The sequence below is a fragment of the Chinchilla lanigera genome, unplaced genomic scaffold (genome assembly GCF_000276665.1).
Source record: "Chinchilla lanigera isolate Chin_1 unplaced genomic scaffold, ChiLan1.0 scaffold00024, whole genome shotgun sequence".
NCBI lineage: Eukaryota > Metazoa > Chordata > Mammalia > Rodentia > Chinchillidae > Chinchilla > Chinchilla lanigera.
The window spans coordinates 12,507,349-12,522,542 of record NW_004955425.1 but is presented as its reverse complement, the minus strand read 5'-3'; the positions used below and the strand labels follow the sequence as shown (position 1 = coordinate 12,522,542).

General features: G+C 39.6%; 1 protein-coding gene across 2 annotated transcripts in view; it reads right to left on the bottom strand.

The window, feature by feature from the left end:
- Window positions 1–221: 221 nt before the first annotated feature.
- The window catches only part of Bicc1 (BicC family RNA binding protein 1), a 284,711-nt gene continuing 269,738 nt past the window's right edge, over window positions 222–15,194 (bottom strand). For both annotated transcript variants that reach the window (XM_013514878.1, XM_005385916.2), the window contains exons 18-21: window positions 14,503–14,659; window positions 11,174–11,334; window positions 7,921–8,020; window positions 222–2,801 (exon numbers count right to left, since the gene is read on the bottom strand). In XM_013514878.1, the coding sequence (XP_013370332.1) occupies window positions 2,671–2,801; window positions 7,921–8,020; window positions 11,174–11,334; window positions 14,503–14,659 (549 nt within the window). In that variant the 3' untranslated portion in view covers window positions 222–2,670. The remainder of the gene's footprint in view (window positions 2,802–7,920; window positions 8,021–11,173; window positions 11,335–14,502; window positions 14,660–15,194) is intronic.

Sequence of the window (15,194 nt, the reverse complement as noted above, 5' to 3'; positions counted from 1 at the left end):
TGATGCTGGCCTTGGATTCACTAGCTAAAATAAGGTGCCTTCACTTCTGGTTGAACTGGAGCCCTGTCAGTAAGAAATAAGAGGAAATGCATATCCAGTTCCACTGCAAAAATACCTTTCAACTCTGCTGAAAATAACAAAAAAAGCTTTCTCAGAAAAGAAAAATAAGCATGAATTTATGTACAGATTTTTTAAAAAGACATTTAATCTAGCAAGAACAATACAAAGGGGTTATATAAATTTATTTCTCATGTAACAATTGATTAGAAAAATTCCCATTTTCAATGTTAATTCCATCTTTCATTTTTTAAAAAAGTCACTGAAAGGACAAAAACCCACACAAAAATACAATCTGTATCTGTTCTCTATTTACAGATAACCAGTCACTATTAAGGCGCAGATTGATTAAAAGCTAACATTTATTCAAATAATCCAGATATTCTGTGCATCATATAACACTGACCACTTTGTATACTGTAGTGTCATATTCCCTTCATTCTATCACGAGAAAGTGAGAAAAATAACTTCCAGTGTCTTTATTTGTTTTTAGCTACCCTATTTTACCTATTTTAAGTGGGACAGTATTCCCTTTGGCATAGTAAGAACATGCTGTATCATAAAACCTGTACCAATTTAATACTGCATATTCATTCTCTCCTCCTCTTATTGGCAAATACACAGTGGAAAGGTGAGAGAAGGGCTCCAAATGATTATCTTATTCATTTCGGGAAGGTCTTAAAAAAGAAATCATCAAATTTCCAAAATTGAGATGTTGAACAGGAAACAAAGCTGGGGCTGTTATGCTGTGCTTGAATATTCAGCATAGCACTTTCACGCAATGACCAGGGAGGTCTGCGTGACCATCTGTGCATGTGCATAGGAAGATGGCTCTCTACGTGCAAAAGGAGTGACTGGGTTCTATGTTCTAAAGCAGATACGATTGCGTTTAACTGTTCATTTTATAATAGGTGCGTTGTCTACGCCTTCAAAGTGACCAGGGTTCATTTTTTAAAGTGAACATTTTTTCTATGTGCAAAATACATTTTCAATTCTTGTTCTCAGTTTAATGGCAAGGGTTAGCCAGGGAAAAAGGTTTGCATAAGTATTTCTTAGTCCACATTGGTATAATTTCCCAAGGGTTGTAGAAGTTTATCTAATGCCTTCTACTAAGAGCATATGACAGTGGTTTATGTCCACATAGAAAATCCTGAATACTAAATATAAATAAGTCATTATAGGTAATTGAGAACATTTCCTATGGGAAAGCTTCCCAACAAATTAATACACTTGGAAATAATATTGCTTTGAATAAAGAAAGGCACTTTAGTGATTTTCTGCATGGATTGAAAACCTTCATAAATCCACAATAAGGTATCTGAAAAGACCCAGGAAACAATGTTGCCCGATTTCTTGGACTTTCACAGTATGATTATAACAATAAATCTAGCCACTTAGAAAACGGTTTCTTCTTTCCCTTCAGAATTCAGCTATCTTTATAAGCTGTCACCCTGGAGACGTAAATAAAGCCTTCCCATTCACAAGCCTACTGGAAGCAATTTTAGGAAAGTCCTGTGACCACACGGAGCACAGTTCATGTGCACATCGTAAGGACGTAATCTTTTTCTTTTCATAATGGCAACAGTGCTGTCTTGTCAGATGGTTATTTATCTTTTTTAAATAAAGTGACAATCTAGGGCTCCAGTTATTGAATGCCGTCCATTCTCTACCATAAATCTCTAGCAAATATCAATTTCATCAATTATGTACTGTATGCTTATAATATCTAAAAATAAAAGTTTGATATAAATAAATGTCCTTTAGTGGCAGTATACTAAATAAAAACAGCCCTCTGCCTTCCAACAACCATTAAAATCATTTTAGCAATACAGGCAGCAGCTAAATATGAAGACTGCAAAGGGTTAATATTGCAAATCTCATCTGGTCTGTCTTTGCACCTGTTACCGCGAGCCAGGTTCACTGCTAAGAGTTCCCAGGATGCAGACAAGAATGACAAAAATTGGTCCATAACCGAGTGGACTCACATTTCCCACAGTCACAGAACAGTCTGCAGAGAAACTAATATCCAGTACCATTTCAAATAAAAAATTTGATGTAGTCAGAAAAATATGACTAAATCTGATCTGTACCAATATGAAACTGAGAGAAAGAAGAAGAGAAAAAGAAAGTTTCCACAGGACAAGAAGTCAGAACATGTAAAGTGCTGAAAGCCCTCAATCATTCTTTTAAAGCAGTACCAGAAATTCCGCTTTGATTATTTTTTTTTAAATTCCCAAATACCAAAACAAACAAAATAACTTCTAAGTTTTCTGGCATCCCAGATGTTAATGTATCCTTCATTTTAAGTAAAAAAAAAAAATCAGTGCATATGTTATACAGGTTTAAAAAAGGGAATAAAGCCTTATCCTCATGTTGTAAATTCTGTCCAAATGCCATTTAAAAAAAATAATCCCCATTTGGCGTTTTGTACGGCAGCATAAAGACCATCTTCTCTGCTGTCTTCCTTTCTACCACAGAGTACAGGTGCGAGTAGATGCTTTGGTCCTGGTACCAGACACCCAGAGTGCTGAGGACGGTGTGCAGTGGAAGCCGCTCACAAGTCTCCCAGGCCGGCTCTCCAGGCAGCGGCAGGTGTGTGCCTAGAGGGTAGTGCTACCAGCGTCCACTCACACTGGCAATGTCTGAGTGATACTGTCGGGGCAGCCTGCCACTCACTCCACCTTCCAGGAAAGAGGTGCGTGCATTTGGTGGTTCAAAAAGCTTTCTTCGGTTTTTATTTAGTTCTGGAGAGAAAGAGTGAGAAAGAATTGTTAGTAGCCCACTAGAAAAGTTCCATACACTACAGGATATGGCATTGCAGCTCATAAAATAGTGACGCAGTAGGTTTGGGGGGGTCAAGTCTGGTAGCAAAAGGAAAACTTTTAGTTAATGGCCAAGACACTTCTGACATACTAGAGTCTGATGTTAGAGGTAGCATGTTGGTAGCCTATAAAACAGAGGACAACAAATAGATTTTATGGTGGTTACAAAACTTTCTGGGGGCTGTATCATTCTCAGAAACTTCGAACCATGTTAACCATTTGACCTACACCAAAGGTCACTTCATGGGCAGAGGGACAATTAAGGCCAGTAACAAGTGTAAGAGAGGACACAGAAGATTTGTACACTTCCTTAACTCATCTATGTCAAACACAGCAGCCACTCAGACGTGAAAAGATACCCTGTACCTAAATGTGAGGGTACTGGAGAAAAACCCTGAAGCATTAAGCATTAAATTGGCCCCCACGGCTCTGGCCACTCATTAAGTCTATGCTTCTTGAATCAGAAGTGGTTAGGTGAAGAAGCAGAAGGTTTCTTTGAAAAAAAATTCAACACAGTACAAATCACAGCAGTTCAGAAAATACATACTTGAAAACAACCAAAGTTTGTATCCAAATTTTCAGGGTAAATTACAGTGCTTTACTGTCATTTTGAAGAAACTAGAATTCTTACCAACATCCTTAGTTTGTCTACTGCCATGTAAAAACTATTAGAAATGTGAAAAGTGAACCTACACAGACTACCTTGTTTATGATTACATGTACCCCCCTCAACTGACCCTGGAATCACTAATGTAACTCCTTATAAAGAGGAGTCATACTGTGGAGATTACAGTTTCTGGTAACCACCAAAAGCAAATATCTGAAGACTTACTCGATTTCAAATAGACTGCTCAAAGTTGTCCTTTCTGTTTAGTTTGAGGTAAGCTGTAACAAGTCATGGGAACTTTATATTTTCATGGGACTCAATTTTTTAACCATATACACAATCCCTTTTTGAATTCTGAGGCTGCTGTATAAATTATGTGGAACTACAGTAATGCTAAGAATGAGAACCAACTAGACTGTCACAGGTAGATAAGGATGATCACAAGGCCAGAGATGCTCCTAACCCCTTAATTCTGGAATATGGGCCAACACCCTTATTTCACTCCACTTACTTTCAAAACATGTATGCCTGCCCTGTAAGGGTCAAAGATACAATAGAAACAACTCTCTTTAGTTCACATACAGTTTTTAGAAGAAAGATAAGTGATTTATTGGCCTTTATTATAAGATAAGCACTTTACATTTATTTTGTCCTATTCGTGTCCTTTCTAAGGAATAAGTAATATTAATATTTCCATTTTATACATAAGAAAGCTGGTTTTAAAAGTCGTTGATGTCACCCATCCATTAAATGAGGAAGCCTCATATCCTTGATGCAAAGGCCAGGGGCCCATGGACAAAGACCAACTCAGCCATCAGCAATGCAAACCTAAGACACTAGAGTTGCAAGTATGCCCAATAACAGAGCATTATTTCATATTTTAGTATACTAAAGTTACTTTTAAATAAAAAAGCTTGAAAACTCTACAAATGACACATGCAGGCATGCATACTAACACCTATTGTTTCAACTCTCTACACAATCACAGCAGCAAAGACATTCATGTTAAAAGTTGAGCAAATGTGTCTTGTTAAATTAAAGCACACATGTATGGAACTATCACAGTGAGACTCATTCAGCTGTGCCATCAGTATGAGTTAGTACTTGTAACAAACTCATAAATACAGCACTTTGAATTTTTAGAAATCAAGATGGAATCAAACATATTTAAAGGCAAACTTCTAGGAAAATAAAGAATAAACAAATCCCCTTAAGTGGATGGCCTGTTGTATTACATTCAAGCATGGAGACCATCTTGGCTCCATTTTTCCATGTGGGAAACAGCCTACCAATTAGGAGGGCGCCCCTTTGTGACGGTGATGGAAGAGCAAGGAGTGAGGCGAAGCAACATCCTTCCCTAGCAGGTATAACATGTGCAGCTGAGCACATGGAAACAAACGGGCCAATGAAGACAATTTTTGAAAATAAATGTTGAAAACTTTTTCCTGAAAAATCACATTAGCTACATCTTTGAAAGACTAAAATGGGCATGAGGAAATCCAATCATTCCCTAAAGATTCACTTTCATATATACTTTTCATAAATGTGAAGCACAGAGACATCTTCCAGAGAAGGTATCAAAGATCAAGTCCTACTGAAGAGATTTCAGGGGTTTTGTTGTGTTTTAAATTAAAAAGCAAACTCCTTCCTCTGATTTTTTTCTCAGTAAGCCTAAGGAATAGTTTGGGATAATACCAACCTTTTTCTTTGAAATCCCAAGGTTCACACAATCCTGGCAGCTCTCAGGATCTTGTTGCGGATCTGAACAGAGTCACAAACTAAAAGAATAGGTCGGGAAATGTTAGATCTACCTGAGGCCGTGGCAGGAAGCTTGTCTACAGGACACTAACCTTCCTTTCACTGAGTTTGTGTACAACTAGTTAAATCAATCACTGAACTACTCTGAGAGAAATCTCTGAATTTTAAAAAAAATCATGAATTTGAAAAAAATCAAGTTTATTCTTTGATCCATCTCCACTAGAAATAAACTTCACCTCTTCCTATAACATTAGAATACATGTCTTCTGGCCCAAGATAAAACAAAACCTCATACTGAAAGAACAGTTCTGATTATATGTTTTAAAAAGTCTATAAAATTTTAAAAAGGATTTTTGAGCAAACTCTGAACCTCACCAAACCATGCAAACACAAGACAAATGTGTACCAGAGCTGCCTAGCTGCCTGTGTCTTTCTGGAAATGGAATGTTCTCAGAATACAAATGGATGTCTTTGTTATCAGGTAGCTTGAACTGGAGGAAGAAGCGTTTTGATGAATGGTTTCTCGATAAAAACTTATTACTTATAGAGAAAACGATTTACCAGGTTTGAACAATTGCAGTCAACAAAGGCAAAATCATCCTTAAAATAATCAAATGCTTCATACTGTGAAAAGCATTCATAAGACATCTTATTCTACGTCTGTAATTCCCTTTAAAAGCAAGAGAACTGAACCCCACTGAGAGAGGCAATTTAAGAAGCACATAACCTCAAAGGACACATGCCAGAGATGATTAGAAAAAAAACTTTAAAACTAGGATTCTGATTCCTGCTCTACTCCCCCAAGCCCAGAGTGAATGGTGCTGTTATATTCCAGAGAATAGGTATCAGTGATCCATCTGCAACCTATGAAAGTATTTAGTGATGTCTCTAAAAGCTCTACAGTCTGAAGTTGGGGTGATACATAAAGAATTTAGTTCTTCTACTGTCACTGCTATTCCACGAGCCTCTAGGGAATGATTATAGACTGCTGGTATAAAATGCTGGCCTACAAGCACATTTCAATAATACAGGTGTAGTGAATATGTGAGTTCAAGTACTGTGCCAATTTCATTTGCAGATCCACAAAGCAATGTGAAAGTGTGTAAAGTTAGAGTCAAGGAATAGCTCTCTCAGATAAACTCCAGGGTAAGCAAGTTGAAAAATCGACTATCTTACTGCAGATGGTAAAAAAGGAAAGAACAAAGTAATATCCTGCTAGTAATGCATACCGTTGAAACTGTTGTCTATGTTCATTAAGTCTAATGACAGATGACATGAAAGGACAGATCTTAGAAAGGGAAGTTGACCTTACACAATTATCTGTTCCAATCTATTTTCATGAAACCAAAATTTGGAAACTTACCCTGATCTCATGATATGACAGTAGGAAAGCCCAGGTCTCCTATTTGAATCCAGTGTGCTCTTCACTATATCAAAGCGAACTTCTGAGCTAACAGGAACTGCACATCTACCTGGAGAGCACTATTAGTGCAGCTTCTGGGGCACACCATGGGGTGGCATACTCTGAAATGCTGGGGTGGCATACTCAGAACTCCATTCATGGAGAAGCACAATAGCTACTGCCAGAAAGCGCACCAATGGGATTTCCACTCTTGTTTCAAATCTACACTGCCTGAGTCTTCTTCAGATGAAGATTTTGTACGCAACTCTCAAGTACAATGGAAAACCACTGAAGTTTTAATTTACTTGCTGATTTCATTAGTGAATGCTGTCTGGACTGGACTTTCACCAGTTGGCTACAACTGCTGTCCTCACAGAAGAAGCAGCCAGCAGACTCAATGCTCAAAAAGAGCAAAGTCATTTTCTCACAGTACTATACATGATACTTAGCTTCTGCTCTTAGCGTGTCTGTCTTTTTGAGGGTATGCATATAAATTTGGCATTTAAGTACCTAGTCCAATGTGTTTGAAAATTTTCTTATTCTAATATTTCTTCCTCATATTTCTCTAAGCACATTATTGAGGTATATTACTATATATTTGCCAGTTCCTGACTCATCACTGGCCCAGTTCCTTTCAAATGAGTGTCTCCCAATACGTATTGAGGGAGCATTTTCTGATCCATGGATTATACAATGGATACACAAAGTGGGTGTTTTACCGATACAGAAAACATTATTTTGCTTCATTCTGTAACTACTTTCAGGATACTATATCCTTTTGATGATTCACAAATTCTGTTAAAAACATTAAGACAAATAAATACTACTACTAGATTCTTATCTATACCAAAGCATGGTATTTTTTGCACAAAGTGATGGTCTTGGTTGGTGCTCAAGGACACATACCTTTGAATCTGACATCCAATTAAGAATATTTATTCACAATGATTACTGTCTGGCACAAGGACAGAAAGGAAAATTAAACTTTCTTCCCACTACTATGTTCTGTATAGAACAATTCTGGTTCTATCTTTCTGAAGAGATCTACTTCAAGGAACAACATTGTCCAGGCAGGCTGGCTGGCACTGCCTTGATGAAGGAGTGGATATTCTCAGCACTGGCCACACAGTTGGCAGAAGAACCCTCTGACACCACAACCACCAACATGTTAGAAGAATAAGCAAGCAGCTGATGGGAAGAACCAGCCCCATGGCTGAGACCACTGGCAGAAGTTTTTCCAGATTTTAAAGTATGAGCTGAACATTCATATTCACCTGAGATTGCAAGCAGCATTTTCCTCCTGGCACCAAAAGTAGTAATTCCCAGCTCTTTCAGATCCTGGTCTGTGAGAGTGAGGAATGTCTGAAGATCAATCTGTGGGTAAAAAGACAATCTTCAGCCAATATATTAAGCACTTATTTTCTTCATCATTGTAAGACAACCTCATCATTACACGTATTTACTACCTGTGTATTGCCTACTTCCAAAAACTAGTGGATGGGGCACAAACTGAAAGACAGTAAAGTGAAAGTGATTACCCTAGCAGACATAATCCAACCTCATAATTAACTGTGAACTGAGATAAAAATTTAGTTCTGATTATCCTGGAAACTTCTGGCAAAAGGAAACACAAATATCCTATCTGCCAAGGAAAAAGAAAAACTGTTCTTAGATTTAAATTCTGGATTGGGCCACTATATCTTTCAAGAAGCAACTATATAACAGATGGTAACTTCCATGGTGTTTTACATGATACTGACACAAGAATTCACAGACTACATCAGATCTCTTGGTTCACTTGGTTCAACCCAGTAGACCATCATTGAAAATGGCATCAAAAAACCACTTGCAGTAGTGCTATAATTATACCCTATGGTATCAGCAGCAAGGATGGAGGGAAATAGCAAAGAACCTTATTCTTCCTTTTAAGACAATGTGGCTGACTAGAGAGGTAGCAGACTCTTAAGTTAGAGAGACCTGGATTCAGACCCTGAGTCTGTCATCACAGTCAAAGACACATAGGATTGAAAATGCTGTACAGTAAACCCCCGACTTACAAACTGTAGCAGAAAATGCCCCCCTCCAGTATGTGTCAGTTTCTGTTAGTTGCCCAGGTAACAGCTCCTGTTACAGTTCCTGTCACTTCTGTTTCTTAGAAATGGCTGGTCACTATGATACCTATTGTAAGAACCAATCAAAGACAGACAAGTACTGCGCCTCTGTATTTTCCCTTTGCAGCCCCATAAAAACCTCCCTCCCTAGGCCTTCCAGGCCTGACATTTCTGTAAGGATTGACTCCTTGTCAGTGCCTGTCCAATGTTACATAAATCTGCCTCCAAATCCTGGGTGTCGCTTCAGTGTTTCTGTTGCCATAGCAGAACGAGTTCCACTCCAGGAGAATTGTTCATAAGTTGGATTTGTTCCTAAGCCAACAAAGTGAGTCTTATACCTGTGAAAGTTCACCATTCAAATGCTCATAAGTTGGGGACATACTGTACCTTGCAGGGCCCTTGTAAATATTTAATATGACTGCAGATGTAAAGCATACCAAGGGACTCACCAAAGGGGTTAAATAACTGGCAGCTATGGTTAGTGGTAATACACATATACTGTTCATCACCTGTGAAAGTTACTAAGTGAATCTTCAATGCACCACAAATTCAATACAATGAGGTTACATAGTGGGGGTGTTCTTGTTAAGTCATAGCTGAATATTGGAAAATACCTATGAAGAGGAAGCGGATTACACACTAAATTTCAATGTGCCATATAAAAGTAAAAAATAGCAAAAGCGCCTGCCTGGCAAGCGCAAGGTCGTGAGTTCGGTTCCCGGTACCGGAGAAAAACCAAAAAATAAAAAAAATTTAAAAATAAAAAAAAAATAAAAGTAAAAAATACTGTTCATTAAATTGCAGTAAACACAATTTGCCATTCTCTGTTCTGATTTGACATTACATCTAGATCTTATAAAACCTTAAGGTCAGCCTTGATCCTAATTCTAAAGATACGTTCTTAGAAATTCTACTCAACAGACTCTAAATTCCCCCAACTTCCTCCTAAAGGGCCATGTGGGAAATGTTCTAGGCGGCACAGGTCACACAGTCACCGCTGCGACTACTCAGCCCTGCTGGTGCAGCTAGAAAACAGCCACAGACAATAAGCAAATGAGCATGGTTATGTCCAAATAAAGCTTTATTGACAAAATCAAGCAACAGGTCTGCAGGCCACCGTTTGCTGATTCATGCCCTCGTTAATAAATTATTAAATAAAGCCAGTCTGGGTGTAGCATCTTGTGTTTTCTTTCTTCTTAGAGTAGTAAGGTTAGAAGCACCTATAATACATTTACTTCTGTGCTTCTTTGAATAGGAAATGTAGATTAAAAACAAACCCAGCTATCAGTAAGCAACACTTTCTTCTGTGGCTGGAGAAGTTAGTTATACACTTGTGTCCTTTGCCTCAGTCAGCTATCGTCATCTAAACAGCAGGACTAAGGCAGTAGAGATGGTGCTTTAATGGGTTCAGGTGAAAGGGTGATTCAACTCAGGAAATCCATGGTTAAATGCACCTAACTGAGATATAGAGCAAAGAAAATAAAATCAACTGCCTGAAGTCCAACATCCATATGGCAATCTCTCTCTCAGTGTAACAAAAAAAATTCAGGAATTAAACTTAATTATTTATTAAGCCATGGGCCATACATTGAATTTATGATACCAAATAGCTAACAAAACCTTTAATTCTTTGTTGACTGCTACGTGATCAAAAATTACTGACTTAATCAGAGATTCTATAACATGAAATTCAGCCAACTAGCACCAAATTTGGACTATGACTTGACTTGAGAAAGATAAACTTATAAAGACTTTCACCTCTCTGATGTACTGGGTTAGCTGTGCCCTAGTAATATGATAGCACCATCAGAATCATGCTGAGGGCCTTTTTATGCCTGCTAGTGGCTAAAGGGCCGAGGCTGACCTACTGGACCAACATCCCTGGGAGCGACAGTCCAGAAGACATCTCAGCTCTGGTTTAGTTCAAGGAAAACTCAGACACTAATTTCATGAATAAATGAATATGTTGAAATATATTTTGTGAGAACAGACTTCACAGGGTGACTGGGGGGCCAAAAACAGTCACAGATACTTATTTCAGATGGTGCTATTTGCTTCTGAGGGTCTTTAATAAAGACAACAGACTCAAAGACAAAATCCTCTGAGCTGTACACCTGACACTGGTCCTGGGGAGCTGTGAACCCAAAAGTTCTACAGATCAGCATGCCAGCTAACAATGGTGCACGACAGCTATGGTGCATTTCTGGAAACATAATCTTCTGTATTTCTGCTATCCTATGTTTACTAACTGCACTAAATAAGAAATGAGGCGACATTTTTCCTAACAGCAAGAACACGGTATGTGACCTGAATACACACTCCATGAAAGCACAGTCATAGGTCAACGCGTGATTTCCTCTCAGAGGTCATCATCCACATAGCCAAAACAAAGACACCGGGAAAAATAAGAACTGACCTCTTGCTGCTGGAAGACATCTGTATATTTGCCCAGGCCAAGTTTGCTGAAGAGCTCGGGGAGATCAGAGCCTTTGAAAGAGCTGTTCAAGTTACAGCCATTGCTTCCTGTCAGCGACGAAATACAGTCCATGTAATTGCTGCTACTGAGATAGTGCTCCGCTGAAAGGCAAAGGAGAGGCAGGCTTAAAGTGTAAATGCCCAGAGAGAATGTGGTTTAATTAAAAGTTTTAATCACATAAATATTTCAGATTTCATTGTTCAGCTGGGCAGAACCCTTGCTGCAGAACTACAGCAATCTTTTGCTGAAATATTGGCTTTTCATTAAGGAAATGCTGGTTATTACTCTCAGGGAGGCTCTTGCCATTTAAAAGTGACACTTGGGAGGCAAAACTTCGGCAGCAGTGCCTTTGTAGTTAATAATCATTTATCATATTCTCCCTGAGAACTCAGAAGCATGTGCTCTTTAGAAGTGATTTGATGTGAACTAAATGGGGAATCACAAGGAGGATCCCCAAGACACAATGAAGTATGGAAAGTCATGGGAGAGCCAGGATCCTTTTGGGCACTAGGAAGGCCCCTCTGCAGCCACACATGTGCTTCCCTGTGTCATGTGGCAAAACATAATTTGGCCAGCAAATTCACCAGATAGAATACTTCTAAAATTAGGAATAATACATGAGGTCACAGGAATGCTGTTGAAGTTCCTGGATTTAATTTGTGACAGAAATAAATCTGTCTCTTGGGGTAAATTCTAACACGGCAATGCACAGGTTTGCCTTAGCTCTGAGACTGATTGGGTGAGCAAAGGTTTCACCACACTGTCTGTTTCTCTCAGGTCAAGTGACAAGCAAAGTTGGGAGGTGGACCACTGAACCATGCAAGTGTTTCACCGAATACACAAACATCCTGCTCTGGAGGATCTGACAGAGCCATGCAGCATTCCTCCCTCCCTGACCACCAGCTGGCCCTTGCCTGTGTGGGCAGTCTGTCCTTTTGTACCAGAGATGCAGCTGCAGGAGTGATTCCAAGGGAGGGGAAGGATGAGGAAGACGCACCTAAGCTGGTCAGACCCTACTCTAGGGGTTCATTCATCTGCCAAATCCAAGTGTCTTGCCTTGCACTGTTTTGGGTGCTATCAACCACTTCCTCCAGTTGCTTCCATTTCCCAACTAAGAAGTCCTTTGTATATCTCCAGTAGAAGGAATTTCCCCATAAGATTTCTTTTTCTCTTAAAAACAGATGTTTCATCTCGTCGAGGGAGAACGCAGGGGAAGCACCCAGAACAAAGCCCTGGCATGATGAGTCCTGAGATGCATCATCATTTAAAGGTGAAGCAGAGCCTTGACCCTGAGTCACTAAAAGGGTTAGGGAGAAGGACGAGCAAGGCATCGAGTCAACAGTGACACAAAGCGGGGTGCTGCGAGCATACCAGACTGAGCACAGGCTCCAGACCGTGGGCGTCACTGGCAGGCTGGCCGCGTGACTGTCCAAATGAGAAAACTGACCATTTGGGAGAAGAAAAACAGAGCTGCTGAAAAGGACATCTGAGAACTGACAAGCACAGGACACCCAGGGAAAACTGAGGCTTAGGAACCTGGCAATGGTATTACGAAAAGTCATTTCAAATTGTAGGAAGAGGCCACATGTGGCTATTGAGCACTCACAATAGGTCTAATGGGGATTACGCTGTTCTATTGGCATAAAGAGTATTCAAAAAGCAATGTAAGATATGGAATTAATTAAAAAAATACTTTGTGTTGGGCTGAGTAAGATGGACTAGTAAAACTTTAAAGAACAGATGTCTGAAAATGTATGGTTAGTGATATGTTTATGATGGCCCATGGCTTTCCTCACATTTTTGTCATAATTATGGGTAGTTTCTTTATCTTCTCTTAAATTTCTCTATCATTTTCAAACATTTGATAAGGATCAATAACTGGGCTTCTTTAATCATTCCCTTTTCATTAATGAATCCCCCTATCTTAACCCAAAACCAACTCAACTATGTAGTACAATCAATTCTAATTATCTAATGTTAAATTAAGAGAAAGAGTTAAAAATAAAAAAGAGAAGCACAGAACTGACTTTGACTGGGCTAGAGACCCAGTATCATTTATCCCCCTAGATCTCGGCCCTGCACCAGCCTTTACCTTTCAGATCAATCACACTGTCGGGGTGCAGGATCCAGCCGGTGGAAACAGGAAGTCTTCAGGCTATTACTTGACTCTAACTTGGGAATGACCAGGCTTTCTTATTTAGACTTGGCCAGTATCATGCTAGGTCTTTTCATTGTTGTTGTTTTGTTTTTGTTTTTCTCCGGTACCGGGAACCGAACTCACGACCTTGCGCTTGCCAGGCAGGCGCTTTGCCGCTGAGCTAAATCCCCAGCCCCCATGCTAGGTCTTTTCAAATCTGAGACTCTGACAAAGTAGCTGACTTGACTGATGATAATAATGGGTCGTTACCAAGTATCTACTGTGCTGGTCTAGATTGCCTTTCTTCAACTGTTCTTCAAATATTCCAAGCTACATGATCAGGGTCCCAAATTTGTCAAAAACTCTGAAAAAGGGCATTAAGAGCAAATCTTGGAGTGACAATAGTGATTCTCATCTGTTTAGTGATTTATATAGCCAAGAAGCATGGGTGCTGTAAAGGACAAAGCAGGACTCACACAAGGTCTCAGGTGTATCTGCTCAGACACAACACTCATGCTTTCACGTGATCTTCTGTTTATGCTCATGCAGCTATGTCTTATCAATTTAAAAGAAAAGTCAAATCCTGCTATTCACCATTAGTAGCTACACACGGGTCAGTCTTTCCTCAACAGTCCAAGATACTAATTTGGTAGTATTTTTCTCAACTGCTACATCCCTGTCTTTTCCTTGTCATATGGGTGTTTGGGGTGTTTTACTCACTCCTTGCAACCTACTTACTAGGGTCAGATATTATGCTGAGGAATTCTGGGTCAGACATTCTGGGGAAAAAATAAAAAAGCACAGTCTAACAGAATGCCTGGAAAAAGGGTACTTAATAAATGTTTATTAAATACATGTGCCTCTTGCTCTGTGGAGCTCAAACTGTACAGTGAGAGAAGATATAAACAAACATCACACTTCAGGATGGCAAACACTAGGGTGGATGAATGTACCAAACACAGCGACTGGAGAAAAATTAATCGGCCTACTTCCCTGGGGGACAAAGGCCATCTTTATAGAGCAGATGGCACAGAGACACACCAAGTATCTGAAGTCTCAGAACCGTACTTATATTGCACATGCTTATACTGAGCTCACTACACCTAAAGTATGAATAAAAGTCAAAGCTCACTCGATTTGTTTTGTTTACGCTTGGGGCTGCCGATAGACGCTGCAAATTCACTGGGACTTGTGGGTGCGATTCCATTTCGGTCTCTCCAGTTGTCCGATTCACTTCCACTCCCCAAATGCTCACGACTGTTGGACCGTGACAGGGACACTGATGAGCCCTGTAAATAGTCAAAGAAGGAAATGTTTCACAAAGTGGGTTTCTCGTGGTGGGAGGAGAAATGAATCCAAATGACACCAACGCAATGCACTTCTGTTGTTTACCACTGCACGCCGACTCTCAGGAACAGACTGTGGTACCTTTCTATGGCTTTGTGCTCTAACAACCAATGAGGTTTGATAATACACTCACACACGGACAAGTCCTCTTCCCATCAGTGCAGGAAGCTGATCATGGTGTACCCAACAGGGTTGTGAGAGGCCTCCATATAAAGAATCTTCCCTATAAAATTTGGTAGTGGTGGCTGAAACTCCTATTTGCAGAAATCACAAAGAAAAACTTCACTTGTACAGCAAAGATTCTTCACCTTGTTTCACACAGGAGGAGAAACTGGACGAAGTACAGGCACATTCAATGCTCTGAAAGAACCCAGCTCCCAGCCTCACAGTCACCAACTGAAATCACAGCTGGAATTTCCTGTGTTTATCTTCTCCACATAATTACACCGTCTCTCCAACAAATGACAGATACCTAGA